Genomic DNA, 4,617 nt, shown 5'->3' on the forward strand with positions numbered 1-4,617 from the left:
TATCAAAACGTGTATTGTCAGTGCAGAAGCATAGGTATATGAGGGTCTTTTATTCCAATAAAAGACCAATATTTCCACATATAGTTTCCTTAGAAAGAGAGAGTTTACGTGCTGTTGATGTGAACTCTTATAAACAGAAGACCTTTACATTCAATTTCTGCTTTTAGGATTGATTTCCAAAGTTCATGACATAATTTTTTTATTTGCTGAGTCATAAATATTTATTAGGAGCCATTTATTTAAACAGTGAGTGGAACTATCTGGTCACTTGCCCTTGCATCTCAACAAGCTTTGCTCTTTTCAAAGATTACACCGTATACCTGCTCCCATCCTCCCCCAAAATTATATGGTCCTAAACAGAAAGTCTATGTAATATTGAAGGGTAGAGGTCTGAAAAAGTGATTGTTTTGTCCGGGTGCAGTGGCTCACACCTATGATCCCAGTGCTTTGGGAGGGCAAAGTGGGAGGATCACTTGACACCAGGAGTTTGAGCCTGGGCAACATAGCGAGACCCTGTCTCTACCAAAAAAAAAAAAAAATTACCGGGATGTGGTGGCAACTCCCTGTACTCCTAGCTACTTGGGAGGCAGAGGCAGGAGGATCGCTTGAGTTGAGAAGGTGAGGCTGTGAGCCTAGATTGCACCGCTGCACTCCAACCTGGGGGACAAAACCAGGCCCTGTCTCAAAAAAAAAAAAAGTATTTTGAACACGGGAAGAAGAAAGACGTAAACACGTTAGTGGTGGCTTAGATCTATTACTGAATGAGCCCTCTATTCAGAAATAGAAAATTTAATTAAATGCTTCATCTAATGCTAATTTTGGGGCAGCAATTATATGCTCTGTTAGCATTCTCTAAGATTTTTTGTTGTTTTGTGGATACCAAGACTACTATAGTACAAACATTAGAAATCTCCCTGTGGTTTATCAGACAAAATAGTACCATTTATTTTATCCTGTTTTACATTTTTCTTGTTGTTTCATGACACATTTGCATGTTTTTTTTTTTTTAGTATCTCTCTATGTCCTGAATAATAACTGACTACACTCTAATCATTCTTAACCCATTTATGCCAGAGGTTGCAAAATTTGTTTGTGAAAAATCAGACTCTGGCGATGACCTTAAGCAGTAGGATATAAATAACTCCCACAAGCTTAGCGTTCCAATGATGGAACACTAGGCATAAATGATTTAAGTATAGCCTACTTAGTATGCTTTTCAAAATTTTAATTTTCTCTAGGTTTTGTAGTTGCATTCAGTGGAATTTATAGCATTAAGTTACTCTATTGTGATGGAAATATGTAATTTTGTGTATTTATAAAAAATTGTTTGCAGCTGGGTACAGTGTTGTGTGCCTATAGTTCCAGCTACTCGGAAGCTGAGGCAGGAGGATCACTTGAGACCAGGAATTCGAGGCCACAGTGCCCTATAATTATGCCTCTGAATAGCTACTACACTCCAGCCTGAGCAACAAACCAAGACCCCATCTTTAGCCAAAAAAAAAAAAAAAAAAAGTTGCCCCAACTAAAAGAGTAAACTATTAATTAGCACAGATAAATCTTGAGATTACTTTTTTGGGGTTTATTACTTTTAAATATCTGGTAAGCCTCCAGATTTCTTTCTTTCTCTCTTCTTTCCCCATCTTTTATTTTGAAGAATATGATTCCAATGTAACATTTATATTATAAACTGGGTAAAAGGTTTGGTTTACATTTATTTGTAGAAAACATTTAGCATTTTAGTGTCAGTAACTTAATAATGTATAATAAATAAAATATATTAATGGAAAAGAATAATAAAAGGAGCATTTTATCTTCAATGACTTTCTTTACATGATGTTGTAATATTGTTAAAAAAATGCCAAATCAAAGGTATTTAATATTTTTGGGGGAACCAAATAAAACGATTCTGCTCAAATTTGTGGGCAAGCGCAAGTTAAAGGGCTATGAAATAATGGCACCTTTAAGTTCTTTATTGCTGAGAAGGAGGAAAGCTGAGATGGGTGAGAGATGGGCAGGACCACTTGCTTGAAGAGGCTGGTGAAAGGCTGTCAGGATAGGTGAGCTCCAGAGTTAGAATTAAAGCAACACTAAATGTATACATTGGTTAAGCTTAAAGTTTTTGCTGCCTAAAAGTTAATTTTCTGTTGTTTTGATTTTCTGATGTTTAGTGTAAAAACAATTAGAATGGAAATTTACTGAAATGAAGGTTAAGCTACCTTTTGCACAGAGGCATACTGCTCCCTACTTCATTCCCTCTGCCCCATCCCACAAAGGTTGAAAATAGTGAGCCTTCTTAAACAAGATTTCTAAAATATATTGACTTCTTTTGGGAAATGGTCCTATTTATGAATACATTGTGTTTTTAAAGTGTTTAATTTTTCTCTCTGTATTTGTACATCTGTTATCTGATTTGAAAACCCTCACTGACATGGGTATTACATGAATTTTCATTTTAAAGATTAGGAATTGGGTAGTTAGAGATAACATACAAGCTGACTCAGAACCACGCCCTTTCCACTTCTCAAAATGTTTTATATGTATGGGTATGTTTCTTTATACGAATGTATGTGGCCAGGAGCAGTGGCTGACGCCTGTAATCCCAGCAGTTTGGGAGGACGAGGTGGGCAGATCATGAGGTCAGGAGATCGAGACCATCCTGGCCAACATGGTGAAAACCCCATCTCTACTAAGCTGGGTGTGGTGGCGTACGCCTGTAGTTCCAGCTACTCAGGAGGCTGATGCAGGAGAATTGCTTGAATGCAGGAGGCTGAGGTTGCAGTGAGCTGAGACTCCGTCTCAAAAAAAAAAAAAAAGAATGTATATACATTGTTGTTTAAAGAGACTGATAGTAAAATGTTAGCTGTGCTTATCTCAAGTGGTAGGATTTTGATGTTTTTTAAAAAATAGTTTAGGTTTTATTTTTTAACATGTCATTTTGTAATCAGAAAAGCAAAACTATACATTGAATCCAAAGAAGTCCAATGAAAGAGTATTTGAAGGAAAGTTCTGTGACCAAGTCATCTTTTCTCTGCAGACACGTCAAGTTCTTGAGGAGCTGACTGAGTTGCCCGTGATGGTGGAACTAGCAAGTGACTTCCTGGACAGAAACACACCAGTCTTTCGAGATGATGTTTGCTTTTTCCTTAGTCAATCAGGTGTGTTAATTTTAAAGACTTAAAGGGAAGAAAAGTGATTCTTTCTCTTAATTCTAGCATATCTTGGCAAAAGCTGATATTTAAAGATAAGCTGGCATTGCAGATGACTTGACGAACACAGATTTATTTTAATATTACATAATTCTTTATGAATTAGTAAAAATGAACACATTTTATGTTCAAAGAGCTGGATTTTCAGTGACAGAAGGAATAGAGATCCTGACAAGCCCATATTACTTAAAGTTTTATAAATTTATTAAATGGATGTTTTGTATTTTATTTAAAACAAGTAATACTGTTGAAAGTGTGGTCAATTTGTTTTTGCTGCTAAGAAACAGCATATGCTAAAACTGTTCTGTATGTGTTATGCTTGTCCTACTTTTTACACAGGTGAGACAGCAGATACCTTGATGGGTCTTCGGTACTGTAAGGAGAGAGGAGCTTTAACTGTGGGGATCACAAACACAGTTGGCAGCTCTATATCACGGGAGACCGATTGTGGAGTTCACATTAATGCTGGTCCTGAGGTTGGTGTGGCCAGTACAAAGGTAAATTCTTGACTCATTTCTCTCATGATTATTTAATCATGGTGTCAGTGAAGCAGACTAGTCTATAGACTAGTCTGTATCTTATTTTTTTACCAGTTACAGAACACACACATTTTACTAATCATTGTAAATACTGTAGGACTTAAGGGTCAGTTAGATAAAAGACTTGTCATTCTCTCCCTCCTTCTAATCTTAGAGTTTAAAAGGGACTTATATATATAATGTAAGTCCATTTTGAAAAGGTCTCTGCTGGCTACCCTTGTCTATCACTTACTGCCCTCCTGCTAGGCACAGTAGGATACATGACAAGTATATAACATCCTCTTCTTTTATGAAGTATAGTCTGGAATTCAAAAAGTAACAAATTAGAAACATCCACTTGAACCATTTTTGGAATTTTTATTTACCTATTTATGGTTTCTAATAAATAATGTAAAAATGTACATACTACCTCTGAAAATTTGTAAGGAGGAATACATCTTTGGTATACAATTTGGCAAGTGCCGGGCATGGTGGCTCACGCCTATAATCCCATCACTTTGGGAGACTGAGCTGGGCAGATCACTTGAGCTCAGGAGTTCAAGACCAGCCTGGCCAACATGGTGAAACCCCGTCTCTACTAAAAATACAAAAATTAGCCAGGTGTGGTAGTACGCGCCTGTAATCCCAGCATACCTGGGAGGCTGAGGCAGGATGAAATCACTTGAACCTGGGAGGTGGAGGTTGCAGTGAGCCAAGATCATGCCACTGCACTGCAGCCTGGGTGACAGAGCGAGAGTCCATCTAAAAAAAAAAAAAAAAACATTTAAAATTTGGCAATTGGCCGGGCGCGGTGGCTCAAGCCTGTAATCCCAGCACTTTGGGAGGCCGAGACGGGCGGATCACGAGGTCAGGAGATCGAGACCATCCTGGTC

The 4,617-nt window shown here is 37.6% G+C and overlaps 1 protein-coding gene across 1 annotated transcript in view; it reads left to right on the forward strand.

Moving 5' to 3' along the window:
- Positions 1–4,617, forward strand: part of GFPT1 (glutamine--fructose-6-phosphate transaminase 1) — a 60,056-nt gene that overhangs the window by 43,029 nt on the left and 12,410 nt on the right. Inside the window, exons 12-13 of the mRNA XM_017853758.1 lie at positions 3,035–3,155; positions 3,546–3,703. Coding sequence (XP_017709247.1) covers positions 3,035–3,155; positions 3,546–3,703 — 279 coding nt within the window. The remainder of the gene's footprint in view (positions 1–3,034; positions 3,156–3,545; positions 3,704–4,617) is intronic.

Source organism: Rhinopithecus bieti, unplaced genomic scaffold (genome assembly GCF_001698545.2).
Source record: "Rhinopithecus bieti isolate Rb0 unplaced genomic scaffold, ASM169854v2 scaffold_36315, whole genome shotgun sequence".
In the NCBI taxonomy this organism is placed as follows: Eukaryota; Metazoa; Chordata; class Mammalia; order Primates; family Cercopithecidae; genus Rhinopithecus; species Rhinopithecus bieti.